Source organism: Ambystoma mexicanum, chromosome 2q (assembly GCF_040938575.1).
Source record: "Ambystoma mexicanum isolate Mex_15411 chromosome 2q, UKY_AmexF1_1, whole genome shotgun sequence".
Classification (NCBI taxonomy): Eukaryota; Metazoa; Chordata; class Amphibia; order Caudata; family Ambystomatidae; genus Ambystoma; species Ambystoma mexicanum.
The window spans coordinates 1,350,096,628-1,350,110,361 of record NC_090924.1 but is presented as its reverse complement, the minus strand read 5'-3'; the positions used below and the strand labels follow the sequence as shown (position 1 = coordinate 1,350,110,361).

Here is a 13,734-nt window from a genome sequence, read left to right as displayed (position 1 = left end):
AATGGCAGTGTCAAAGATGCCTCATGGGGACAGCTGCTGACACTCATCACTTTCCTCTTTCAGTGGCGACGAGAAAAAAAAAGGATTTTGTTTTTCCAATGCCTTTTGCCCAGTCAATTAAAACTGGCGCAAACTGTTCTTTACCATACCATGGCTTGACACTAATAGGTGAAAGACGGTACAATCCCTCCTAAGGTCACATTGGCATGGACGTTTTTAAAACTTCCATTTTGCCATGGAGATAAAGTACGTGCCTCCGTCCGGGAAAGAGCTACACCAACACTTTTGATCTTTTACAGTACAAGATCGGCAAAGAATAGTTTAAAAAATGACAAAGCTAATAAAATCATGGAGTTCTGCTGAGAGAAATGAAAAAATGTAAAAGGAGGGGCTAGAACAATAAAAAAAAATGCATTCGGAAGGTACAGCAGGGATTTGGCACACACTCAAAACTGAAGACCATAAAAGATTAAATTATTCTTTTTTAAGTAAGCTTAAAGAGAATAATATCTGAAATAGGAAGGCTTCATATGTAATCAAGGGGATCAGGACACATGCTCTGTTTGGAGATTGTCTGCATAACAGAACACGTTTTACTTTACCTGTTTTCATGAAACCGGGATGTTCAGCAATATTTGCGCCATTAAGAAGTTTTACTGCTTTTCGGTAATTGCCCCTTAAATATTCAAAATTACTCTTAAGAAACAGAGAAGGAGGAGCCTGTAAAAAGAAGAAAACAGCTGTTGCAGAGAATGACAGATTTGGGCATGACAATTGCCATCATATTAGTTGATGCTACAGAAACTGCACATTGCTAACTTAACTGCAAAGCTCTAACACTTTCCCAGTACAATCATCATATAATATTTATACCTGACCAACAATCAGCACTATTGCCATTCACCAACAGGGATGATAAAAAGAATAACTTTTAATGGCTTTTCAAGAGCCATTCTAACAGACTGGTTTTGGTCATTCAGATTACATAACACTTGTGCGACATTTACCAAGAAAATATCCCTAAATTACTCCACAAAATTAAAGACCTGAATGATTGGACGTCCCTACCAAATTAACTGTTCAGTAGAACTGAGGCAGGGTTGCTTTCCCAAGTTAGTTTCAAGCCCCACTAATACTTGAGTCTGTGGAAAGTTACTCAACACCCCCAAAACTTGAGGCGGCATTGGATTCTCAGATGTACGAGCACATTACAAGGCAATTATACTGTGCATAATCTTTGAGCAGACAAGGTAGACGACAAATACATCTAGTGCACGGATGGCCCATGCAGTGGAATGGCAGTCTTTAAAAGACGTCCTCTGCCTCCACAAGAATGGACGCTTGTTAGGGAGAATTCTCAGAAATGTGCCAATTCCCCTCTACCTTACAGACTCCCAGCAACTTTGCTGGATTTTGAGTACTTGAATTTTTAACCTGGGGAGTGAGACCCTTTTCTCCACTTTCTCATGTATTTTCTAAAGTGATTTGAACGATTCTAACATGTTTCATTTGGATGAGGAGTCCGACAAACTCCATAGGCATTATCTTTTACATTGTGTCACACAACACCTTTAGTGCAGTGGCACAGGGAAGTCTTTCAGATTTCCCAAAGGTTGAAATATCTTCTCCTTGATAAACTACTGTTTACAAGAGCAGTGAAGTGAAATTGACTTTACTTACATTTGTAACTTTCTAGACCCAGCACACACTATCTTACACTAGGGTGCTGCAGGGGTAACTTAGTATCCCCTTTGTCTAGTTTCTCATGTAACATTTTCATGTTACCCTTTCTTCAATGAATGGCTGGTGGCAGTGGTTTACTTTTAAACTACCGTGGACTGCTTTTACCATGGGCTGCGTTCGCAGCTGCAGTAAAGCACCCAAGGGTGCCATTTTTGTCAAAATGGACCCGGTCTTTTTTCGCCACTTCTTTGTGGAACGGCCCTTCTTGAGATTTACTCTGCGCGCCAAACCAGGTTTGGTCCCTTTGTTTATTTGGTCTTTGGCAGCATTCACGAGTGAAGCCTGCCTCTTCCTCCAGGGTGTCTGGCGGGGGCAGGAAGTGTGGGAGGTGCCTGAAACTCCCTGTGCTTATTCTCCTAGTTGACAGGATTGCACTCCTAGGTGATTGGCCGGCTAGCAAGCACAGCCACCCTGCTGGGTGACTGAAAGCTGGGCTGGAATGAATGGGGGAAACCTGCACAAACGGCAAGGCTTTTTGGCTTGGAAGGCAGAGTCAACCACTGAACGAAGGAATCCAAAGAAGAACTTGGAAGAGAAGCCTGCTGCAACTCCTGGACCGTTGGTTTGCCCGGTGAAGCCCTGCTGCTGTGCTGAAGCTCTGAATTCACCTCGACTAGAAAAGCCCTGCAGGACGACTTCTCCACTTTAGTTAGTGGGACCAATCAACTCCAAAGTATGCCACCTGGACATCCTCTCGAAGTTGGTTGAATTTCCACTGCAGTTGCTGCTGGAACCGAAGAGCCAGGGAGAGGAACACCAGATTGTGTGCATTGCTTTTAAGTTGGCCAACAACTCCAGGAAGATCCTCTGGACTCCCAGGAAGCAGGACTGACCAAGCCCGAGCCACCTCAACTGAGTGCTAGAGCACAGATGCATGAAAAGCCCATCTCGACAGCCAAGAGTCTGCGGTGTTGCCATTTGCTGAGACGCGGGAGCTGAAACCATGAAGTGCCACTGAATAGAAGTTGGTCCTTTTCTGTTGCCGACCGTACAGTTGCAGTGCAGGAGTCCTCCAGACGTCCTCCCTCGTGTCCCATGATTGAGGCTCAGGAACACAGGAGCTGCACAGGAACCAAAGCCAGCTGGAACCGTTTTTCTTCTAACCAAAGGTACTGTAAAGTCTAAGAGAACTTACCTCTTGTTGTGTGACCTCACTTGTTCTCAGTTGAGACTTGTCTTGGTTGCGTTTGTAGAGTTGCTAACAGTTACCTCACAAGCCTAAACAGCTTGTGGCCTTGCTTTGATTTCTTCTCTTCTAGAAAGACTTCTAAAACATTGTGCAAGACTTTTACCTACCTGTAAGAATTGCTTCAGCTCACCTAGACTTTTGTCCAATTGACTTTGGCCTTGTCTGGTTTTGTCTTACTTCCAGGAAGAGGTTAACTTACTTTGTATTGGGGGTTACCAAAATTACTTACCAGCTTCAGAATATTTGTGAGATCTCGTTTTGTTCTAATAACCTTTTTCTTTGACATGCCTCCAAGTATTGCTCTAAATGGAACAGTGATATATTAATGTCCACAGTGTCCTAGCTATTTAAGTCACCTGAGGGTGAAGGAAGTGTCTGTGTGCCATCCCAAATGGGTATGTGCTGATTTAGAGAAACTAAGTGTGTATTTTGGAGTGCATTTGTGTGTTACTATTATATTGCCCCGTCTGAAGACGGCTTACTCAAACTGACAGTTAAATAAATAATTGTTTAATCAAGAAACCTTGTGTGTAAGAGTTTATTTGGATACTAGTCACTGTGAATCTCTGTGTAACTCACCTACCGCTCACATTGACCCCTCTTGAGAGAAGTCTGGCTGCTCAACACGCTACCAACCTGTGTAGTACAGACTTATACCAAAGGTTAGGTTCCTATTGCCAGGAGTTCAGGTTGTTGTAGTGCACCCAAAGGGTACTGCATACAATCTTGCCTAACACCCACCCTCTGCACAACGCCCGGAATGTTTGCGGGGAGCCAGCAGAGGGCCTAACAGCAAGGAGGTGTGGCAGAGGCCCCAAGCCCAAGGGAGACAGCAGCAGTAAATGCCAAAATCAGAGGTGTGGGCTCCTGGACATGCACAACCCTGCAGCAGCAACATGTGTATACCTGGACAACGGCACAGGCCTGGCTGAGGCCCGAAAGGTGAGAGATAGCTCTTGAGGAAACCTTGCCAGAATGAAGAATCCCTCGCCCATGGGACAAAGGGGACCCACTAGCCCACCAGGCCTGAGGAGGAGGACAGTACAAATAAACAGAGGGGTCTGAGTGCTGAAGCTAAGATGGCGGGGGCAGCAGGAGAAGCAGGAACCGGACAGCAATTGGAGGCCCTGGCAGGTCTACACAAAGACAAACATGATGTACTAAGAGCTGCAGGCTTTCAGGGCGGAGGCTCAAGGCTCATTGGAGGACCGGGTTAAAGCACTCGAGCACACACAGATGGTGGTAGCCATATTGGATGTGGAGGTCATATGAGGTTCAAAGAACTTGAGTGCAGGGACACAGAGATCCGGCATAAGGTGCACAACATGGAAAACAGGGAAAGGAGACATAACCTGCGCATTTGGGGACTTCCTAGCAAGGACACGGAAACGCCACAAGATTTAGAAAGGTCCCTGCTACGATTGCTGCGTAACCTGTTAGGAGCCTCAAAGGAGAGGGAACTCAAGTCTGACAGAGTCCAGAGGGGAGCAGGGTCCGGCGCTGGACCACGCTCACTGGTAGCTACATGCCACTACTACCGGCACAAAGAAGAAATCCTCCAAAAGGCAAGAGAAAGGGGCAGGATAGAAAAGGAAGGTGCCCATGTGACAAATTATCAGGCTTTATCAATGTATACCCTGGGCCAAAGCCGGAAATGCAGGCTCCTTACGAAATGGCTTCAAGAAAAGGTAGTATGATTTTGTTGGCGTTCCCTTTTGCCCCGGCATTTGAGCTTAACAGGGAAAACTACATTCTGCGCTTTAAAGGTTTATTTGCCCAGCCCAAGGAACGCAGGAAAGAAGGGAGCTCGAGACGGGCTAGAAAATCAAGGGTGCGACAGTCACAGCCTCCAAGATGAACCGAGACAAGGACAAGACAACGCTAACATGGGGTCTTACACAAGGTGCCCCCAGGCAGGCTTATATAGTTGTCAGGGTATTGGTGGAGGGGCCTAGCGCGGGCCTCCACATACCCTAGTGACCTGGATGGACCCAGGTGTCTCCACTTGGTTTAGCAAGTTGCTCTGATTGTTTATGGTTTGCTTATGGGGTTTAGGTTGTGGGTTAGGAAGGGTAGACAAGGAGGGGGTTCAGGGACAAAGGAAGGGGAGGGAGGGGCTCTAGCACATGCATGAGAAGGGTGGCCGGGACCCCGGAGGGGGTGGCGATTCCAGATATGAGGAAATACCCAAGAAAGGTGTATGGTTGAACTCGAATAGGTCAAAAAGACCGTATCCAAATTGCCAACCCCACCAAAAGACCTAAACCGCATACCACAAAAAGTTGGAACTACCAAAAGTTTGAACTTTTAGTGGTATATTTTTTTTTTGGTGGGGTCGGTAAAAAATATAGACAAATACTGCGGGGCTGTCCCCCACAACACCCCGCTCACTATTCTATACAGTATAGTGACCGGGGGTTGCGAGGGTCACCCCCGCAGCTCACCCAGTCAAAAGTATTAAAATAAAAAAATGAATACATTTTATTTTTTTAAAAGTCCCTGCAGCGGTGGTTTCGGATCACGGAAGTGAAAGGAACTGGCGATGCAGGGACACCGCGTCGGAAGGAAGGTAAGAAAAAAGGAGGGGTGGGAATGTGCGTTTGTGGTGGTTTTAAAATGGAAGTCCGCATGGGGAATGTACGAACATTTTTGTATTCCGTACATTTCCCATGCAGACATTTCCGTTCCGGGTTAATAACCCAGGAAAAAATTTTAAAAAATAAAAAATAAAACAGATTCGTGGAGCTCAAGGTAGCAGCCCTCAATCTGAAGGTGCCCAACTCACCTAACAAAGGGTCACTGACTTCCAATATAGTCCAGAACGTCTGTCAGTGCTGTTCCTACAGGAAACACATTTTAAGCAGGGGATGGAACGGCCATTGCGGAAACGAGTGGTGATGTTCTGGGCTTCGAACAAAAAACAAAAAAGAAGGGGCAGGAAATAAGCCACAAGACATGACTTAACATTTTACCAGCCCCGATTCCCAGCATAATCCGAGAAGGGGAACCGCCGAGGAATAAGAGGGAGTTTGCCCGGACTCCAGAGGTGCCTCAGTTCTCCTGCTAGCTGACTGCGGACCGCGGCCCTCCCACAAGCGAGCGCTCTCTTGGAGGCCCCAAGACGAGATCTGTGTGCTGGCCAGCTGCACCGAGGGAGGAGGAGCCGGCCCCTCTGCCCGCGCTCGCCCATGGACCAAACACTGCCAGGCACAACATCGCAGGGCTGGGTGGACCCCCCCCGAAGATCTTCTTCACTCTCCAGCAGCCCGCCCCCACCCCCCACCTCAGGAGAAAAGCGGCACACGGCAGCCTACTGCAGTGGAACGGCGTGTGCAGCGGCGGCGGCGCCCTGCCACTTGGAGCACCCGGGGAGCCGTGTTCCCCCCGTCGCCCCAGGTACCATCGGCACGATACGGGAGCGTGCCCGAGGCTCACCGCTGTGACCCGCCCACCCACACACCACCGCCACAAGGGTAGCGGAGGCCCACCTCGGCAGCCTTCATCCCTGCAAAGCACCGCAGTCACCACCACAGCGGGGCCCACCCTACATGACTTCCTGGGGGCAGTAAGACGGGCAGAGGAGCCCAGGCAAACGCCGGGGACAGGCTAAGGCCGTCGCAGGAGCGTGCCTGGGTCCCCCGCACCTCTCAGCCTGCCCATCTGCCTGGACGGGCTTCACTTGAGGGGGTCTGATCACTGGGCCTTGTGGTTCCAGCACCGCATCACACTGCAGAGCTATATTGGGGTCCCTGCTCACTGGCTGTACTCCGCCCCGCTGTGACCGGCCCATCCACATAATAACATCACTGCCATAAAGATAGCAGAGGCCTGCCCTGGTGGCCTTCACCCCTGCAAAGCACCGCAGTCACCACCACAGCGGGGCCCGCCCTAAAGGACTTCCTGGGGGCAGTAACAACGGGCAGAGGAGCCCACACAAACACCGGGGACAGGCTCAGGCCGTCGCGGGAGCGCGCCCGCCTCCCCCGATACCCCACCTCTCAGCCTGCCCTTCTGCTTGGACGGGCTCCACTTGAAGGGGTCTGGTTGCTGGGCCTCTTGGTTCCAGCTCCGGATTCCGCTGCAAAACCACATTGGGGCCCCCGCTCACCAGCTGCACTCTGCCCCGCGCCGCGGGCGCTACCTCATGAGACCATCAGGTGGTAGCCGCTTCAGGTGAAGAACAGCGCCACTCTCCTCCCAGGGGGATCCTGGAGAATCAGCACCCCCATCAGCACTCTCCTGTGGTCACTACTCCAGCGCAGGGGGTCCGCCACAACTAGAGGACACAAGGAAGCAAATCAGGCCGGACTCTCCAACGGATGGTGAAACCTCCAGTTTCGCACCTCTAGCCACCTGCTAAGGCCTGTCCGGAACCTGCGAGAGGACCATCATAGTGGATCAGTGAATCTCAGTGACATAAGGCCGAACCGAGGAAGGCTGCGCCCCTTGAGAAATTACAAATTACGGTGGAGCATAACCGCCTGAAAGATAACCACAAGGACTCGAGCTAAAGCGACGGGACAGGCGGCCTGGGGCCCCAGGTTTCTCCCAGAAGACATCCCGAGAGGACCCGGCATCTCAAGGAGAACGACACCCAATGAGTTGGAGAGAAACTCTTGTGAAATACCAGTTCACCCCAGGACACCACACGATGGAAACTGGCCCCACTACCGCACAACCCCCAGATATGAGCGCCATGCAGTGTAATATCCAAATGATCCTCGAGGAGATCAGAGGCATGAGGACAGACATGGGGCCCAAATTGGCTGAATTCACGGCAAAGGTTACCACATTAGAGGATCTAATAGAGGGGGTCGAGAATAACCAAGTATCAACGGATCTCCTTGAAACGCAAATGGACACCAAATTCAAGGAACTGCAACGCCGCAAGGAATATCTCCGGCTCAAGGTTGATGATATGGAAAACCGGGAGGAGAGGAATAACTTGATAATTTTCGGCTGCGAGGAGACCAAAGGAGAGACCCCGGTGGGACTGGAAAGTAAAATCCAAGACATCATCCGAATTGTCCTGGGATCCGACTCCGGTGAAACTTCTCCTCGACAGGGTCCACCGGGCTGGCGGCGGAGGCAGGGGCCACGTTCGGTCCTAGCAAGGTTTCATTACTACAGAGACAAGGCTAGGGTGATAGAGAGGGCGAGAACTTTGCGTGACATTCAGCACAGCAATTCCAGAGTGACAATATACCAAGACCTCTCCGCCCTCACGCTCCAGATGAGAAAGAAATGCAGTTCCATCACCAGATGGCTATAGGAAAAGGGAGTAGGATATCGCTGGGTTCACCCATTCTACCTGGCGTTCAAATGGCTGGGCCAGAGATACCAACTAGTCACGGAAAAGACATTCAGAGGGCCACGGATGACCTTACGGGCAACCAAGCGGGATCATCTGGAGACCAGAGTGGAATCCGCAGAGACCCCGGCCATATCCCTCGGGGCCCCGACCTCTCTCAAGGGAAACTGAAAGTCAAAGGTTCATGCAAATTTTCGGAAGACCAGACACCCCTCTACGGAGCGGGGGGACTACGCATGAGCGCACGACACTCGAGGCTTAGTCGCCGTATTAAGGCCCGACTCCGGTCCTTCCACACATTTTGCACCTCGAAGACCTCGCTGGGCGCAATATGTTTTTCCCCATGGTTTACGGGGAGTTTGTTGTTCAAATGACCCAGGTCAGAGTTGAAATGTTGCCCATTTTTGAGTTTCCATGGTGTGACACTTTGCGATTCTCCTCAGAGAACGGTTGGCGGCATGCGACCCCGCACTGTGACATGCTCCAAGAGGGATGAGAGTTGTCGATCACATGCCAAGGTTGGAGAGTAAATAAGGGAGGGGGCACCACCGGATCACCAACACCAATGGGCTGACACGTAGTGGAGAAAGGCATGACGCGAGGTGTCGTACTGAAAAATTATTTTTGCCGGGGTAGCGACTCTGGCGGTTCGTTGCTTGCTTCAACCCCTCCTGGGGAGCAAGAGACGAATGCCCCACAAGACGGGTAAAGGGGAGGGGGAATGGAGCTTTTGACAGGGTTAAGGGGAAGGGGGAAATCCAGCTCGAGTCATGGACATTAATCTTGCAATGGGTTCTAGGTAGCCAACACAGAGGGGTTTACGGAGCACAAGATGAAAGATGACAACGATTGAAGGAAAGATAAGCACGCTGAATGTCAAGGGCCTCAACTCCCAGAACAAAAGGTCCCTTACGAGTAATTTATTCCGGAAACAACGCCTAACAGTCCTTTTCCTACAGGGGAAACACTACAGGCAAGGAAAAGAGTCGAAAATACAGGGGAAAGAGATTGGTAGTAACTACTGGGCCTCCTACAGGAGCTCAAAAAAGGAAGGGATGGGCATTTTCCTTGGCAGGACGTTTCACCTCACGGGAGTAGAAACCAAGAGGGGCTTTGGGGGTCGATTCCTAGGTATTAAGGGAACCTATGAGGGAGAGAGCATCACACTGGCCACCCAACTCGGGACAAATATGCTTCCTTAGGACGAATGGCCAGAGCGTGCCATGGTACTGGGGGGGGAGGGGGGATTTCAACCTGATATCGGATCCCCGTCTAGATTGGTGGTCCGCGAAGGAGGGGGGGGGGGGGCACCCAAGGGCATTTCTAAAGATAACCTGGCCCTGAAAACCCTTCTGAGGGAACACTATTGGGTGGACGTTTGGCATAAAACACACCCAGGCCAGGGCGGATACACCTTTTTCTCACCTCCACACTGCACCTACACCAGAATCTACCTTTTGTTGATCTCCGAAGAGGGGTACAGGGTGGTGGAACAACCGAAGGTAGAAGCCATCACATGGTCTGACCACAAATTACTCATAGCCAATTGGTCTCTGCCTGTCTCCCCAAGATCTTCACGATGGCGATGCAACGACACGCTCCTCAGAGACCCAGTATTCCGGGACTTTATGAGGAAAGAAATGTTAGCCTACTTTGAGACAAATGACACCGGGGAGACCGATATGTCCATGGTACGGGAAGCTACAAAGGCCACCTTTAGGGGTCTCCTTATTGCAGAAGGTTCAAGGCATAAACGGGAAAGGGGTCTAATTGAAAAAGAAATCTGTGCAGAGTTGGGCGGGTTACGAGCTAGGCTGGGCATCCCAGGGGTGGACCGAGGGGCTCTTCTGGAGGAGATGCAAGGCAAAAGACAGGCACTCCACCCAGTCCTTATAGGGGAAGTCATTAAGAAAATGCGTTACACTAAGCAAAGGTACTACGAGCGGGGAGATAGGGTCGGGACCCTCTTGGCAAAGAGAACCCAAGGTTGTAGAGCTGAGAGAGGAGTTGCTCATCTCAGGGATGGGGAGGGCAGGACCCATAGAGGCCGGGAGGAAATTGTGGAATGTTTTGCTGACTATTATAGCAAACTCTACTCTAGGCAGGCAGGCGAATCACTAGATGGCATCCGTACCTACTTGGCAGAACACCCCCTGCCTAAGCGGTCAGAAGCAGAGCTAGAGGCCTTGGAGTGGGAGATATCGGAGGAGGAGGGCGCCATCAAGAGATTGAAAGCGGGAAAGGCACCGGGGGGTGACGGCTATATGGCTGACTTCTACAAGCAGACCCAATCTGTCCTGCTAAAACCATTAGCCAAATTATTTAACCAGATCTGGAACCGAGAGTCAATTCCACCGACATTCCTACAGGCCCTCATCACTGATACCTAAACCCGGCAAAGACCAGATGGAATGCGGGTCCTATAGACCTATCTCGCTCCTAAACCTGGACGCCAAAATCTTTGCAAGAATCCTGGCCTCCAGATTGGAATGCTGCCTTCCTCGCCTGATACATCCCGATCAGGCAGGATTTGTCCTAAACAGGCTCTGATAACATGCGGAAGACTCTCCACGTGCTCTCCTCCAGGGTGGTTCGGGATGAGGGTGCACTCCTACTGGCCCTGGAGGCAGAGAAAGCCTTCGACAGGGTCAGTTGGGCTTTCATGGGGGAGGTTCTCACGACTATGGGCATGGGACCGAGGTGGCTGGGCTGGATGTCCACACTCTATTCCTCTCCCTCCGCCCGAGTAGTAACGAATGGGACAGAGCCGAGAGTGTTCCCCCTAGAGTGCGGTACACGACAGGGGTGCCCACTGTCCCCGTTAATTTACGCACTCGTAATGGAACCATGGGCAATCTCGGTCCGCAACAACGAGGCCATCGGGGGTGGGGGTGGTCTCACGTTACAGGGAATTGTCAGGGTACAAGGTCAACCTTGAGAAGTTGGTGCCACATAGGGGGAACCTATCAGACCCAGAGATAGCCTATGTGAAGGGGCTCTCCTTTACTTTACGGGAGGAGGGATTCCAGTATCTGGGGGTCCAGGTGACACGCGACCCCGAGGACCATTACGCAGCCAACACCCCCCCCCCTCTGGTCAGCAATCAGAAAAGATGAGGAAGGGTGGGCGGGGTTGGGTCTCTCCTGGATGGCACGCCTTAACCTTATAAAAATGGGTATCCTCCCCAAGTTCCTATTCCTTTTCCAAATGCTCCCGGTGCTGATCCCCAAAACATTCTTCACGGAAACAAAGACAGTCCTTCTCAACTTCCTCTGGTCAGGCAAAAAACATAGGATCTCTTATGAGGTACTGACCAGGCCGAAGGACGACGGTGGGGTGGGATACCCTGACTTAGAAACATACCGTAGGGCTTCCCAGCTAAGGTTCTTGCCCGACCACTTTACCCCAGGTACGGAAAAACAATGTGTGGCAATGGATAATAGGGATCTCGCGCCAGTCACAGTGGAGGAATGGCTCTGGGTCCCTAGGAAAAACATCGCTAGAAGTGTCCTGAACCACCCAGTCCTGAAAGTACTGTGGTCCTTGTGGAAGGGGGGAGATTACTATCGCTGGCTCACGACCTGGCCCTCCCCATTGAGCTGCATCTGGGACCCCCCCCCCCCCCTCTTAGCTAAAATAGCAGAGCCAGCGGCATACCAAAAGTGGTTTGAAGCCGGCCTTATCAGGACCGGTCACCGCTGGGTGGGGTGCACGTTCCTACCCCTGAGAGATCTGGAGGCGGCCCTGGTAATAGGTACTCTGTCCCCCTTCCGTTATCTCCAACTCAAGGGAGTCTGCACTGAACCATCGGGGGGCGGGGGGGCGTACAATCAGAAGGGACCCTACATACTTAGAGAAACTTCTCTCTGCCAGGGGCTCGAAGGGGATAATATCTCGCCTCTACAAACTTCTCCTGTGTTCCACCCCAAGAGACCCACCACCGGCACGCAGTGGGGAAGGGACCTGGGAGAGGAAATAGACGAAAGATGGACGGCAATGTGCAGGCGGGCCAACAGATCCACTGCCTCACTCCAATATCGCCACCAAGCCCTCAAGGTTTTACATTGATGGCACTACCCCCCACAGAGGATTGCCAGAATGAGGCCGGGCTACGACCCGCATTGCTGGAAATGCAAGACAGTGAGGGGGGATTATATTCATATGTGGTGGGGGTGCCCAGTGGTTCAAAAGTACTGGGGGGAGGTGTTAACTTAGATCAAACGGGTTGATGGGGTTGAACGATCCTCCTGCCCCTGGCTTCTCTTTGGAATACACTCCGGAGACGGCCAAGAAGACACCCAGGAACATATGCTAAAGATAATGTTGGTGGCGGCCAGGTGCTGTCTAGCACAGAAATAGAAAAATCCCGGCATGCCAGGGGGAAAAAGCATGGGTCACCAAAGTGCGGCCCATTTACGATATGGAATTCCTCACACATCTACTTGACGAGGCTAAGTCAAACATTAAAGAGACGTGGCTGCCTTTCTTTGATAAATACGGGCGCCCTGACTAATGTGATACACCCTGGCCGGGGGCCCCTCTCCCGGTGGTGATAAGCGGCCGCCCATTAACTCGACTGTGACCTTCCTGAAACTTGGGTGTGCCAAGTAACACATCACGGTAGTACCGCTATGCTCTTTAAGAACCCGTTAAGCAAGCAGCAAATGAGAACTTGAACTGGAGAAGGGAGGGTCCGGGGGGGGCGTGTTATGATTGGTCTTTTGTTATTCCATTTCTACGTATGCTCTGTGATGTTATAACACATGCGAAATTTAATAAAATATGATTTAAAAAAAAAAGAACGTGCAGGATGGTGCTGGCGAGCTCTTTCCAGATGAGGGACTTCCAGATTAAAAGTGAGTTTGGGGGGAGATTTCTGGCACTCAAGGGACAGGTAGACTGGGTCCTTTTCAGACTGGCCAAGGTATATGTGCCTAACGCAGGCCAGATCCCCTTCTTGTGAAAGGTCTTTGTGGCATTAGAGGAATGGGGAGGGGCATATGCTGGTAAGGGGGGTGGGGGGGGGGACTTCAATCTGGTGGCACACCCAAGGTTAGACTGGTGGTCAGCGAGAGGGGGAGCGGACAAGCAAACGGGGAAGGAGAATAGGCACTTTGCCAACCTCCTGGAGGACAACTTCTTGCTGATTGCAAGGGAGCAGGCAGCAGACATCTCCGCCCCAAGGGCAAGACAGTCACGTGGTCCGACAACGAGATGGTAATGGCGTCCGGCATGTTTGACGCGAAGAGACGGGTGAACTCCGGGTTGGTGTTGCAACAACACCCTACTTAAGAGACCTGATTTTTAGAGAATTTATGGGGAAAGATCTGCGTTTTTTTTTTAACCAATGACACAGGGGACGTACACTTCAATCTGGTGTGGGAAGCCGTCAAAGCCACGAGAGGACTGTTGATAGCGGAAGGGCATGGGAAAGGTGGTTCATCGAGAGTAAACTTCGGGCTGAGATTCAGGGGCTCAGGGTTTGGCCGAG

The 13,734-nt window shown here is 51.0% G+C and overlaps 1 protein-coding gene across 6 annotated transcripts in view; it reads right to left on the bottom strand.

Moving 5' to 3' along the window:
• CNOT10 (CCR4-NOT transcription complex subunit 10) overlaps nt 1-13,734 on the bottom strand; it is a 1,248,840-nt gene that overhangs the window by 746,178 nt on the left and 488,928 nt on the right. For all 6 annotated transcript variants that reach the window (XM_069648815.1, XM_069648816.1, XM_069648817.1 and 3 more), the window contains one exon: nt 603-720. In XM_069648815.1, the coding sequence (XP_069504916.1) occupies nt 603-720 (118 nt within the window). The remainder of the gene's footprint in view (nt 1-602; nt 721-13,734) is intronic.